At 56.8% G+C, this 13198-nt stretch overlaps 1 protein-coding gene across 1 annotated transcript; it reads right to left on the bottom strand.

The window, feature by feature from the left end:
- Nucleotides 1-238: 238 nt before the first annotated feature.
- Nucleotides 239-10268, bottom strand: GSS (glutathione synthetase). The gene is made up of 12 exons (XM_083873286.1): nt 10133-10268; nt 8859-9004; nt 7554-7629; nt 6641-6780; nt 6409-6525; nt 6203-6283; nt 5848-5925; nt 4229-4295; nt 3430-3624; nt 2972-3053; nt 2441-2630; nt 239-1806 (listed from the first exon to the last, which is right to left on the bottom strand). The coding sequence occupies exons 1-12, from the start codon at nt 10259-10261 to the stop codon at nt 1683-1685; spliced, it is 1425 nt and encodes a 474-aa protein (XP_083729412.1). The 5' UTR covers nt 10262-10268; the 3' UTR covers nt 239-1682.
- Nucleotides 10269-13198: the final 2930 nt, after the last annotated feature.

A 13198-nucleotide genomic window follows, 5' to 3' on the forward strand; every position in this document is an offset into this window, starting at 1 on the left:
CATGGACTGTGCCTGTTTTTGCTGGCTCCAGGGCTTCAGCCCGTGTCTCAGTTTCTCCCTGGTCTCCAGCCAGTGCTGCTTCAAGGCTCGTGGAAAGCACAGGATGGTGTGACACCCCTGTGACACCAACCCCCTCATGCAGCACCAGTGCCAGGGAGCTGGGAGGAGGCTCAGGGCTGCCTCACCTCCACCCTGGGCCTGCCATGGATCTCTCAGACAAACCTGGCACAAACAGCAGTCAGATTGCACATTCCTTTTAATCTCTGGCTTGGGGTAATCAATCCCCCAACAAAACACCCAGGAATCCCAGTTTCAGTCACACTTGAAGGATGGAGCAGTTTCCCAAGTGACCGATTGGTGATTGATGCTGCAGCAACCAAGAGCCAGCAGGGCTGTCACTCAGCACATCCATTCTGCAGGAATTCTGCCTTTGTGCTGCTTCTGCCACTCAGCACAACCATTGTGCAGGAATTCTGCCTCTGTGCTGGTTCTGTGTAACTGACAGGGCTGGGCTGAGGCTGCCTGGGCTCTTCACTGCCAGAAAGGTGCAGCTTTTAGGGCTGAGGAGGAAAGGGGGCTGAAGGAAGAGGCAGAAGACCTTGAGCAGGAGAGCCCACACTCCACTGCTGTGCTGTTCCCACTGATCCATAAAAGCTGGAGAGAGCCATGTCTCCCCACCTGCTGGTGCTGGTCCCACAGTAAGGTGGAGCTGGGGCTGTGCTGCCCAGCCTCCCCTGCAATTCCTTTTTTTCCTCACCACAGAGCTCCCAGTCTCAGCAGGACCAGTCCCAAGGCTGGGGCTCCCTGACAGGAAGATGCTCAGTGGTTGATTTGCAGTGGGATGCACTGGCACAAACCCAGGGTGATTTGGAATTTATCAACACACACAAGACTCCAGTTTACTGCTGCCTGGGGAGCTGCCTTCATCTCTGAGGGACTCTTAACCAGCCTGTGGAGATCTGTTCAACTGGGCTGCAGCAGGAGCCTGCCCTGTGTAGCAGAGGCACTGTTTGGGATCTGCACCCAGTCCTATAAAACAGGAGTTGGGCAAAGCAAAAGCAAGCAAGAGGCCCTTGGGCAAATTACCCAGGGCAGCTGTGCCTGGTGCAGGAACCCTGAGGATCCTCAGGCACAGGGGAAAACAGAAAATGGGACAGCAGCAGCACGGGAAGGAGGGCTGAGGGGCCATGGGCAGTGGATCTGGGCTCTCCTCTAAGCTGGAGAGCACTGAGGCACTGGATGAAGATAAAGGCTGGTACTTGCCCATCCACCTTTCTCCTCTCCTTCCTTAGGCTGTGTATGTCTCCAGAAATCATGCAGCATCAAGGAGCTCAGAAGTGGGAGCAGCACAAAGGCCTGTTGTGGCACATTGACCATTTGCTCTATGTCCCCCTGCCCCCAGGCCAGGGCCCAAGGGAACCAGAACCCTGCAGTCCTGGGAGTCACAGCTGGGCCGTGCCCAGGGCAGGGGCCTCTGAGCAGGCAGAGCAAGGGAACCCTCCTTCCTGGAGGGGAAATCAGAAGAAGCTGGAGCTGGCACCCAGGACCTTTGGGCAGCTGCATCACACTGTCCCTCCTCACAGCCTCCAGCACACCGGATCTTGGCAAGCACCCCCTAAGGAGAAATCCCTGGCGCAGATCAGCTCTTCAGGCAGCAGAGGAGGAGGTGGGGCTGTGGCTCCTCACACCAGGTACGGCGTGTCCAGCACGGCCACCCCTGCGGCCACGCCGCCATCCGCGTGCTCGATGGCCTTGGTGCGCAGGAGGTGACCCGCGGCCTGGTTCAGCACCAGCTCCCGGCCCTGCCTGCAGAGGAGAGGGAAACTCAGCCCTGCAGAGCACAGACCTCATGGCATTTCCTGCAGGGCAGCAGGATGCACCTTCCCTGTCAGCACACAGGGCAGGGCACAGCCCCAGGGCTAACGCTGGGCCTTCTGCAAATGGGCAGTGCCAGGGGCTGAACCTGCCAGAGCACCTTTGTTCCCAAAGCTGTGTAACAAGGACTTTCATTTATACCCTATGGAAATGTGGCCTAGGAGTGTTTTAAACAAAAGCAGCTCCTATCAGGGTTGAACTGGCATTAGCCTTTCAGGTATTTCAGAGATCACCAGGGCTTCAGAAAAGCCACACAGTGACTGCATCCAGAACCCAAGAAGTGCTCCCAGAAAGCCGGGATGAGACACATCAATCCCAAGATCCCATTACACCAGTAACTGCCAGCACGAGCCCTGTGGTTTTCCAACAGGTTCAGAGCAGCAGCTCAGTGTGTGCACACGTGCTCAGAGCTGCTGCCAGGGGCACAGACTGAATGGTCACATCTGTCCCCTGCACATCCCCAGACATCTGTCCTGTGGCTGTGCCTGGGCAGCACAGAGGGCAAAATGCTCCTGCTCCATGTCAGGAGCAGGGAACTGCCCTGGAACAAAAGCACATTCCTCACCTGACATAGACACCAAAGATCCCAAGCTCGGAGATGCATTCAGACATTTGGAGGGGACTGTGAGCCCTCAGCAAGTAATTCAGTGCTGGCTGGGGTTTGATCTTATCCATCAAGATGTAGGAGGTTCTCTCAGGGCTATCTTTGATCTTCTCCAGAACCTCCTTGAGCTCTTCACCATAGAGGTTGTTCCCTGGCAAACAAAACCAGCACATCAAGCCCTTCCAGGACAGCAGAAGTCCCTGGTCCCAACTATGTGGCCCTGGCAGATGAATAACCCAGCCTTTGTCTCCCCAGGTGCTGCCTGGGCTCTCCACACCCAGCACCAGGCCCTTGGGAGCTCCTCCAGCAGCAGCACTGCCTTAGTGGCAGGACTAGTCCCCATGGCTATGAGTAGCCACAAGGCACCCTTTATCCCTCAACACAGGACCAGGAGGTGGCACAGGGCTACTGGCTGTCCCAAACACAGCACAAACCACAATGGGAATCCCCAGGGGCCCAGCCCAGCTCACACCTCCACAGCCCAGCTCATACCTCCACCCTCACGCTGAGGCTTCAGCACAAAGCGGTCGGGGTCAGCAATGGCTGTGGCAGCTATTCTGTCACCCTCTTCACCCTGGCAGGAAAGGATGAAACAGGTGGACATCAGGAATAATTTCTTCATGGAGAGGGTGGTCTCACACTAGAATGAGCTGGATGGAGTCACCACCCCTGGAGGTTTTCAAGGAATGATGGGACGTGGCACTCAGTGCCATGGTCTAATTGATAATGCAGTGTTTGGTCAAAGGCTGGACTCGGTGATCGTGGAGGGCTTTTCCAACCAAAATAATTCTGCGAACAGCAAAGCACCAGGGAGCAGCAGGAGCTCCTCACCAGATCCCTCTGAGCAGAGGCACAACAAATTCCCCAGAGACCACAACAAAGCTCTCTCTTCTCAACCAAAGACCACAGGTGTGCATGTCCACCCCTGCTCCAGCCCCGCTCCCACTCACCTCATCCAGGGAGTAGAGTCCCGCAAAGGTGGCTCTGATCCGAGCACTGGCCTCGGGGTGTCCTGGCAGCAGCTTCTCCAGTGTCCCCGGCCTGCTGAGCTCCTGCTGCACCTTCTTGGTGCCTGCCAGCTGCGTGGCAATGTCGGGGCACTTCACTGCCCGGGACCTCTCCAGCAGCAGCCGCGCCTCCCAGTTCTGAGGCAGCAAAGGAGCAACCACCCCGGGAGGGAAAAAAAACACACCAAAGGTTTGCTCTGCTCTTTTCTGTGCAGTTATCGACATATGGTTTGTCTCCTCCCTGCCTGCTGGCAGGGACAGGGGGTGGGAGTAGCACTCCGGAGAAAAGCAGGCATGAATTTCCCGCCACCTCTGGGAGCAGCACAGTCACACTATTCCACTGTGTGCTCCTTCTCCAGCTTGTCCGGTGCTGCCACCTCGAGACATCAGCAAGATCTGCTCTGTGCTACTACTACCTGCACCCTGATCGTGCTGAGAGAGCACGGAGTGATCTGTAGACCAAGTCTGAAACCTTTCAGCAGGTGCTTACCTGTGTTAACCCCTCTTGTACAGAAGCAATTCAGTGCTGCACTAAGGGATCAACCCCTGGAGAAGAAAGCCACCCATTTTTCTTACTGCAGGGCCACCCACCTGCTCTCTGGAGTCACAGTTTCCCAATGCTCTCAGTCACACCGGGCAGGACTGACCCCACCCCAGCCAAGGTAGCTGCCCCTGGGATTATTTGGAGCTCCCTGGGCAGTGGCCAGCTGGTGGTTTCTGGGGCAGGGAGGTGGGTACTGACCTGCTGGTCGTAGACCTGGGGCACGTAGCCCTCTCTGTAATACACCACTGCAACCTCCTGGCCGTCCCTGGAATGGAAACCAGAAGTGCTCACAGAGCCAGCCCAGGCCCATCCCAGCACCAAGGGGGGCTCACAGCCCCCTGCCCCTTCCCCTTGGCCTTCCTCTTCCTGCCTGGCTCTGCCAGAGCAAGCTGAACACTGCAAGCCTGGCTCCTCTCCCCTGAACCATAGCCTGGCCAGTCCCAAAACACTGGGAGCTGACACCTGGCCTCTGCTCTAACCAAAGGCTCAATAATTCTGACATCCAGCTCAGCAGAGAGGTAAACACCTCATTTTAACAGCTTGTAAGCCATGCTGGCCTGGGGGGCTGAGCCTGGAGAAAAGGAGCTCAGGAGGGACCCTGTGGCTCTGCACAAGTCCCTGCCAGGAGGGGACAGCCGGAGGGGTCAGGCTCTGCTCCCAGGGAACAGGGACAGGAAAAGAGGAAATGGCTTCAAACAGCACCACAGGAGGTTTAGACTGGAGAAGAGGGAAAATCTCTTCACTGAAAGGGTGGTCAAGCACTAGGACAGGTGGCAGACGGCAGTAGAGGGACTTGAAGATGTGAGGCTGTGGCACTTGGGGACATGTTCAGTGGTGCTGGGTTACAGGTTGGACTTCGTCTTGGAGGACTTTTCCAACCTTAACAACTCTGTGACTCTGCAATTCTTGAAGCTGGAGGGAACAGGGCTCTTCTCCTGTGGCAATTCAAGGTCGGACATCAACTCAACAACCTGAGAGGGCTGGGCTCAAACCACTCTGCCAGGGCTGGGCTGGCAGCACAGCTGTAGCACCACACACCCAAACTTTGGCCTCAAAACTGTGCACTTGGTCTGGGAGTGCTGGCAGGCAGACAGGAGGCATCCAACAGGGGAGGATGCTCAGGAGGAAGCACAAGGAATACACTTTCCCCTCAACTATCCAGCCATGACAAACACATTCATTAATTAAACATAGCACTGACCCCAAAGGTCGGATCATGGAAAAATCAGCCTCACTACAGAAAAATCACAGTCCTGAGAGCACGTCTTCCCTTAGGTGGTTCATACAGCTCCCAGCACATTACCTGGAAATAGGACAAACGTCACACTTGGGACCAACTGGGAGGCTGTGATCCTCCCGTCCTGGTCTCCACAGGGAGCCGGGAAGGCACTGAGTGAGTTCAAACCCAAGAGATCCCCAAGGGACATGGAATGCTTCCTCCTGCAGTACTAACAACCCAGCCCAGCTCCCATGGGCAGAGCAGCACGTGAACAGTAAACAGGAAATGGCTCTGGAAGCCTCTCAAACAGCCAGGGCTGTTCAGAGCAGACCTTTGTGGAGGAGGTAAAGATCCCACAGAGCAATGAAGGCTGAAGGAGGGAGATTATGATTGCAGCTGTAAGGGACTGATGTGTGCCTGCAAAACCTCACCACTGTGAACACAAAACCATCTCAGCTCCAAGGAAAGCAGCAGCCTGGAGCATGGAAGAGAACTGCTTTCTCCATCACTCCTTACACTCAGCTTTGGCTGCAAGCTGCCAGTGGCAGCCCCATGTGCCTGAGGGGCGGCAGGGATGCACACCTTGGCTCATACTCACATGAACAGCCTCCTGCTGGCATCCAGGGAGCCCTGCTCAAACACATCCCGGAACCGCTTCCTCACCACACGGATATTCCTGCCAAGAGCAGTGCAAGAGTCACCAGGCTGCCCACAGCTACCTCAGCTGTAAATCATGGGTGGAAACAGTGCCTGCAGCAAAGAGGAACTGTAGGTTCCTTCACAAATAGCCTCAGGCTTTGTGCTATGCAGCCAGAGAAACCCTACAGACCAAAAAATCCCATTTAGGAACCCATCCTATGTTTCCTATGATCTGTCAGCAGTTTGCTCAGCTTTCCATACCAGAAACTGAACCATCTCCCTCCTTTCCCACCCCAGGAAAATTCAAACTTTACCTGTTCCAAAGCTCAATTTCTACACAACGCTGATCAAAAATGTTCCTCTGGACATCCTCCACCAGAAACATCACCACAGCCCTGGAAGAGATACCAAAGACATCATTAAACCCATAAACACTCCACATGCTCCTAGCTGGATCACCATCTCTGTGATTCAGGCTCTCTGCACTGCTCCTGTTCATGTTCTCCTCCTCTGTCCTTACCTCTGGGACCCGTAGAGCTCCCAGGCTTTGGCGATTCCCAAGGCCAGCCCCTTCGCTGGGTTGTTGGGCAGCAGGCGTGACGCCTCCTCAGTCTTTCCCAGCACTTTCAACACCAACCTGTGGAACAGAAATCCTGCAAATGCCATGTCCATGCCCAGCTGGACCAAGAGAGCACAGGGAGAGCACAGGGGCCATGCAGTGCAGCTGCTGCAGTGCCAGGGGTGCTCCTTACCTGTGGACGTCGGCGGTGCGGGAGGTGAGGCCCCCAAAGCTGGCAGCAATGGTATTTATTTCTATCTGCCTCAGAGCTGCTGTGCCATCCACCCCACAGTCAAACATGTAATCCGAGCGGTTGATGCCCAAAAACACAGTCTGCAACACAGGGAGGGGAGCTGGGGTCTGCTCTTGGCTTTAACTGCAAATCCTTTGATGAGCTTGCTTTAAAATCCTCCCGGGACAGATCCAGTCAGAGAATCCCAGAATGGTTTGGGTTGGAAGGGACTTTAAAGACCACCTCATGCTAGCCTCTGCAGTAGGCAGGGACACCTTCCACTAGACCAAGTTGCTCCAAGCCCTGTCCAACACGGCCTTGAATATTTTCAGGGATGGGACAGCCACAGCTTCTCTGGGTAACCTCTACCAGCACCTCACCACCTGCACAGTAAATTTCCTAATAGCTCATCTAAACCTATTCAGTGTCAGTTTGAAGCCATTCCCTCTTGTCCTGTCACCCTCAGTTTGATACAAACCACTGCAGGTCACACACCTGCTCATTCCGCCCCCTGCCCAGGGCTCCAGAGGAGTTCCAAACACTCCTGAGAGTAAAGGAGCTTCTGGAAGGATGGCCTGGCTGGTGCAGGTCCCAACAGGACACATGTCCCTGCACACTCTGAGGCTCCCAGATGACAAACCACATGAAATCCTCCCTCTCCAGGCTGGGCTGTTTCCAGCAGCACCAACCAAAGAGCTCAGCTGTTCAAGAGGGCAAGGTCCTGAGCTCACGGGCTGTGACAAGACATTGCAGAGCAGGGAGTGACCAGCCTGGGACAGCTCAGAGTCCACAGTGCCAAAGCTTCCTGCCAGAGCCCAGGCAGCCCCACCACAATCCAAGGGGCACAGAACACGGGGATCCCCTGCCCAGGTACCTGAGCCAAGCCTTCCTCCAACACCTGCATGTAGATTCTGAAGAGTCGAGCTGTGAAGTCGTCTACCTTGATGGTGCTAGAGAGAAATACAGACCACATCATCCCCTGCTGTGGCACAGAGGAACAAGAAAATTAATTCTCCTGCAGAAAAAGCCCTGAGCAGGGGCATTCTCCAGCACAAAGAGCAGGGCTGGGGTTCAACCAAATGCTGTAACACTGTGAAACACCTCCCCATGAATGCTCAGTGCAAAATCACAACACAAACTCAGTTTGCCAAGCACAGCCACTCCACAAAAGGCCCTCCTGTGCAGAGGTGACTCACGGGCAGGGCAGAGATGGGACAAGTAAAGGCAAAGAAATGCAGCAGAATTCTGCAGGTTCAGGGAAGAAACCACAGGTCTTCCTGTGCCTGCACACACAGTTCAGAGAAGCTTCACAAGCTCCATCCAATCCCCCTGTTCTGTCAGGCTCCAAACCCCAGACACTATGGCCCTGCTAGAGTAGATCTGGCTTTTCCTCAGGGCCCCAAATCCCTGAGCAGCACCTCCAGGGAGCTGCCCTGGCACAGAGCAGGCACCTGAGCACACACAAGCCCCAGGTGCTGTATTCTTTAAGCACAGGTACAAACATGTCCCCACAAGCTCTGGCTGCAGCCAGCTCTGGAACAGACACAAGCATTGGAACAGCTCCAAGGGGTCAGGCTTTAACAAAACAAAAGGATGCTGGAAAACAGCTTCCTCTGCTCTGATCCAGTGCCAGAGGCAGCAACACGTGCACAGGCAGTGGGAAGAGGGATTTGTGGAGGCATCAGCCCCACAATTATGAGCAACAAAGTCAGGGATGGTCACCCCAGCCCAGGAAAACAGCCAAAGATAAACTCAGCAGAACCCAGAGCTGGACAGTCCTCCTGCACCCAGAGCTTGCGGGGAAAGAGGGGATGGGGGTGGCTGAGGGAGGGTGTAGAAACAGAATAGATACCTCCTTTTCATCACTGCTGCAGCAGAGCTGGTGGTTACTGGACAGACACAGGCAGACCCAGAGTAAGACTAAAAGAGACTCCTAAACCCAGGACTCAAAGATTCCAGTTACTTGTATTTAAGGCCCAGGGGTCAAAAAGCTCACAAATATGAATTCACAAGCCAGAAAAAGTGACAAAGTTGAAGATCATAGCAGGGAACCAGGTCTTGGCCAGATGTCCCATTTTCTGGGGCCCAAAAAGACCTCAGAAAGGTAGGGATGCCAGAAGGGTGATAAAGGCTCTACATTTAAAATATTTCATTAAAAATCAACAGGCAAAAACATTACCTGGCCAGAGTTTTCTCCAGGAATTCTTTGTTTTGACTGATGGCATCCACCAGCAGGTTGAAATCCTGCTGCACAGCGTAGGCCTGTTCAAACAAGGCCCGTGGCACTGCCGAGGGGAGCAGCGTGAAGGGAGCGTAATTCACCACCTGCAAGCAGGGATGCAGCACAGCAGTCAGGTCTGGGCAGCTGAAGAGGAGCCAAGGAAGTGCTACCTTTGCTTGTCTGAAGGCCGAAGCCACGCCCAGCCCTGCTGGGCAGACACACAGCCTTGACCCTGCTGATTCCTAACTTTTGAGGGTTCTGCTTTGTGAACCACCCCCAGGGCACTGCTGCTCCACTGCCTGGGCTGGGCTGACTGCCTCCCCCTGTCTCCACCACAGCACTGTCTCCAGAGCCTCTCAGGGGCAAAGAAAAGGTTAATTTGCCAATCCTGGGTTCTGGCTGTCAGTTACTTCCCTTGATCCCTGCTCAGTGACTCCAGAATCCTGGCTCATCCCCCATCTCAGGAATGGGGGTCCATATATTACTCCAAGTCTATATATTACACCACAGAGAATTTTCCAATTCACCTGGGTTTTTACATGAAACAAGGGACACTGGCAGTGTGTTTGGCCTCTCCTCCCAGGCTCCCTCTTCCTCTCACCTTTTGAGACCACTCAGAGCCCTGACCTGACCTCAAGGAGCAGTGCTGTGGTGAAGACCTCCCTCCCTGTACCCCTGCCAGCTGCCTGCTTGCCCCCAGGCTCCTCAGGGACCCTTCCCCAACGGTGCCCCAGCCCTCCTGTACAGGGACACTTCTTCCTCTGAACCCCCTCATGGCATTCTGCTCCAACAGGCTGAGCTTCTCACCGCAGCCACCTGCCAGGACTGCCCAGAGGCAAATCCCACATATGAGCCACCTCTATCCCTGTCACCTCAACCCAGGTATGGGCCAAAGGCTGACTGTATCTGGGAATGTGCCAAAAGCAGAGGCCCCTCCGTGAGACTCTCCTCTGGTTCAAAGGTTCATATGGGTGGTGAGAGGCTGGGAAAGGGATTAACCCCCAGCACCACAACTCACAACTTCCTAAGCCTTCCCGGGTCTATCCCTCTCCTAGGAAAAGGGAATCAGTACGGCAGGGCTGTCCCTTGGGGAGCTGCGCTCATCACGGGACGGGCTGTGAGCTGCAGCCCCAGCGAAGGGACAGCGAAGGCTGCCCCTTGGGGAGCCGCTCCTTGGCAAGGCTCAAGGACCCCCGGCACGGCGGCGGCTCCTCCCCACGCTGAGCACTCACCTCCGAGGCGTTCGGCTGCTCCCCGGTCCGCATCAGCACCCCCGCCAGCAGCGCCGCGTCCACCGCCACCGCCGCCGCCTCCCGCACGGCCGCCGCGTCCCGCACCACGTCCCGCCAGGCCGCGGCCATGGCAGCGCTGCGGGCACGGCACGGCACGGCAAGGGTCACCGCACGGCCCTCACCCTCAGCCCCGGCCCCCGCTGTGCCCGGACCCTGTGTCCTGACCCCCATTCCCCGGCTGTCCTCAGCCCCTGTGCCCTCAGCCCCAGCCCCGGGCTGTGCACCAGCCCCTGTGTCCTGATCCCCGCTCCCTGTCCCCTCGCCGGTCCCGGTCCCCAGACCGCCAGTGCGCCCTGATCCCCGACCCTGCTCCGCGACCCCTGACGCTGCTCTGCGACTCCCAACCCTGCTCCACGACCCCCCTTCCCAATTCCCGCTCCCCGCTTCCTGAGCCCCAGCCCTCGGCACTCGCTGTCCGCTGACCCCCGAGCCCCCCGCCCCTCTCCGGCCCCCAGGCCCTCACTGACCCACGACCCCCGGGCCCTCCCCGATTCCCGGTCTCAGATCCCTCGCCCTCTCCGACGCTACCCGTCCCCCTGCTGTCACCAGACCGCCACTGACTCGTCCCCTCAGGCGCCCTGGTCCCCTCAGGCGCCCCGGTTCCCTCCCAGCCCCCGGCCCCTCACTGACCCCCGTTCCCCGGTCGGTCCCGGCGCCCCCGGTTCCGCCGCCCAGACCCGCTCCAGCCACCCGCTGCAGGCGCTGCGGACCGCCCCGTGATTGGACGAGCCGCGCCCATCGCCCCGCCTCTCGCACAGATTGGCAGTTGAGTGAACCAATCAGCGCGGAGAAAGAGCCCCTCGTGTGCGATGCCGCGCACCGGGGGCGGGAGGGGGAGGAGCCGCGTCGGGAGCGCGCAGCGCGCACGCGCCGGGCTGTGTCACGGAGTGTGACGTCATGTCGCGACATCAAAGGCCGCTGCGGGGGCAGTGGCTGCTTGTCCGCCTGTGGGGCTGCAGCTCCTGAAATCACCGCTGCGTGCAGGGGCTGCTCGGGGCTCACAGCGATGGAAGTGGACGCGCAGTGCTCGCAGAGGCCTTTCCGCCCTCAGCGCTCCTGTCAGCCCGTGCGAGCACCTTCATCCTGCCGACTGCCTCACCTGCCTCACCTGCCGCCCTCCCCAGAGCTGAAATTCACCCTTGGCGGGCAGGGGGAGAGAGAGGAAATGCAGACCTGCTTTAGGAAGTGAAAGGAATTTAAAATATCTTTATGTTCTCCGTTCCTTACCCTGTCCCTCAGCCGCGGCCTTTCCTGCTGCCGGCAGGGCTGGCGGGGCTGCCCGGGTACCGGGGTGCGGCCCAGCCCCGAGTCCCCTGAGTCCCCTCAGCGCTCCCGGCTGTCCCTAGCATGGCCCTGGCCGTGTGCCGGGGCACGGAGGGGCTCCCAGGCTCTCGGCAGTGTCCAGGTGCCCTGGGGCACAGCCCAAGCTGGGATTTTTCCAGCCCTGTGGCTGTGGATCTGTGCTGCCTGTGCCGCGGCTCCTCAGGGGACAGGGCTGCTCCCCGCCCTTGTGTCACACACACCCAGAACTGGGGCCCTTCTGGGCCTCCTCACCTGGGCACACCTGGGAAAAAGCAGCTCCCAGAAACACTTTCACGTGTTTATAGGACATTCATTTCCCACCAAATTACAGGGTAGGAAATAGAGAGGGTTAATTTTCTATTAGGAACAAGCAAAATTTAGAATTAAATCAAACGCAAGCAGGTCCTTTCTACTTTTTTTGTTGCAATATACAAAGAAACTGTCAGTCCTAACTTTGTCTGCCCTCTGAATAAGTGCAATGAAATGGAACAACCCTGTGTTGGTACCTCCAGCACAACAGTGTAAAAAGAAACAAGATTTGTTGTCATCACAAGGCAAACATTTGTGTATCCACTGAAATAACAGTGACTTGAGCATTTTCATAGCTCATTTAGGACAGAACTGGGACGCTCCAACAAAAGCAGCAGGGCTGGAGTTGGTTTGTGACCTGTGCTAGGAACATTGGAAGCTGTGGATGCTGCTGAGGAGATGGGCTGTGATGCTCATGTGCAGCCAAGAGAGTAAGAGCTGGACTCCAGCCTGACATCTGCATCCCAACAGGAGCCAGCCCCGGGCACTGGCAGCCCACGAACCCCTCGTGTGCCAGGCTCACCCCACAGCAGTGAGGGCAGTGAGGGGACCCTGCCTCTCCTCCCCTCTTAGCACACCCAGGGCTGCCTGCAGCTCTGAGAATCCAACAGGAGAAGGACGTGGAGCTGTTGGAGCTCCAGAGGAGGCCACAGAGTTCCTGAGGTAAACTTCCCTATGGGGAAAGGCTGAGAAATTTGGGCTCTTGAGGCTGGGGAAGGTTGTGTGGAGGCCTCCCAGCACCTTCCCAGAGTATGAAGGGGCTACAGGGAAGCAGGAGAGGACTCTGTCAGGAACTGTGGTGACAGGACAAGGGGGAATGGGTTCATACTGAAAGAGAGCAGGTTTAGATTTGATGATGGGAGGAAATTGTTTCCTGTGAGGGTGTTGGGCCCTGGCACAGGCTGTGCAGGGAGGCTGTGGATGCCCCATCCCTGGGAATATTCAAAGACAGGTTCAATGAGGCCTTGAGCAACCTGGTCTGGTGGAAGGTTGCTCAGGATGGAATGAGATGATCTTTAGGGTCTTTCCAAGTGAAACAATTCAAGGATTTGATCATTCTGTGATCCGTATCCAACACTGTGGAGCAGCCCTGGAATTCTGGTGATATCAGGGCTCCCAGAGTGTTCCAGATGGCACTGCCAGGAGCTGGAAACGAGCACAGCACACCCTTCACCTGCTACCAGTGGTCACTTGTCACCTGCTCCCTGATATGCCCATCAGTTCTGAGATGTTCGTGCTGTCTGGATTGTTCCTGCTGCCTGGATCTCAGCACCAATCCCAGCAGGATGTGCACTCCTGTCCCAGTGAAGGTACAGTGCCATTCCAGGGACAGGGCACCCCCCGACTGCCTGGGCGGGCTGGAGCCCTGTGGGGGTTGGTGTGGGACAGGGACCG

The sequence above is a fragment of the Zosterops lateralis genome, assembly GCF_965231275.1.
Source record: "Zosterops lateralis genome assembly, chromosome: 16".
NCBI classification, from domain to species: domain Eukaryota; kingdom Metazoa; phylum Chordata; class Aves; order Passeriformes; family Zosteropidae; genus Zosterops; species Zosterops lateralis.

What these genes read in the sequence shown, in the direction of transcription:
- GSS (XM_083873286.1), bottom strand. Translation starts at nt 10,261, where the DNA reads ATGGCCGCGGCCTGGCGGGACGTGGTGCGGGACGCGGCGGCCGTGCGG. An exon ending in TGGAGGAAGGCTTGGCTCAG is followed by an intron (nt 6,781 to 7,553) that starts GTACCTGGGCAG and finishes CCTGTGTTGCAG; the next exon opens with ACTGTGTTTTTGGGCATCAA. An exon ending in CCCAGGTCTACGACCAGCAG is followed by an intron (nt 3,625 to 4,228) that starts GTCAGTACCCAC and finishes TTGCTGCCTCAG; the next exon opens with AACTGGGAGGCGCGGCTGCT.